Source organism: Alligator sinensis, unplaced genomic scaffold (genome assembly GCF_000455745.1).
Source record: "Alligator sinensis unplaced genomic scaffold, ASM45574v1 scaffold760_1, whole genome shotgun sequence".
NCBI classification, from domain to species: domain Eukaryota; kingdom Metazoa; phylum Chordata; order Crocodylia; family Alligatoridae; genus Alligator; species Alligator sinensis.
In genome coordinates this window covers 2,326,353-2,326,645 of record NW_005841989.1, presented here as the reverse complement: position 1 = coordinate 2,326,645, position 293 = coordinate 2,326,353, and the positions used below count along the sequence as shown (strand labels likewise).

The 293-nt window shown below is 50.9% G+C and overlaps 1 protein-coding gene across 23 annotated transcripts in view; it reads left to right on the top strand.

The window, feature by feature from the left end:
• Positions 1-293, top strand: part of ST3GAL4 (ST3 beta-galactoside alpha-2,3-sialyltransferase 4) — a 188,024-nt gene that overhangs the window by 158,970 nt on the left and 28,761 nt on the right. For 21 of the 23 annotated variants that reach the window (XR_003093510.1, XR_003093509.1, XM_025201311.1 and 18 more), the window contains one exon: positions 11-92. Coding sequence is in view for 21 of the 23 variants with exons in the window: in XM_025201311.1 (XP_025057096.1) it covers positions 11-92 (82 nt within the window). In the remaining 2 variants the exon portion in view is untranslated. The remainder of the gene's footprint in view (positions 1-10; positions 93-293) is intronic. The other 2 variants (XM_025201320.1, XM_025201306.1) reach the window with 1 other exon arrangement.

Below are 293 nucleotides of genomic sequence, written 5' to 3'. Positions count from 1 at the left end.
CCCTCTGTAGGTTGGAAGATACTCGCACTGCTGGTGGTGTTTGCCGTGATGGTGTGGTATTATACCTCCTGGGAAGAGAGGTACATACAGCTGTGAGTGTATTTTCAAAGTTCCAGTGGAGGCAAGAGGCTGGTCTTTTCTGCCCTTTCTGATGGCTTCTGGGATGTCTCAGTCTCAAAATAGGAAATGGTGCTGGATGGCCACACCATTGGCAGCTGAGGCAGGTTGGCAAAGTGGTGTCAGACCTCAATCACCTTGGTGCAGTTTCACCACTTGATCCCTCCTACAGCACC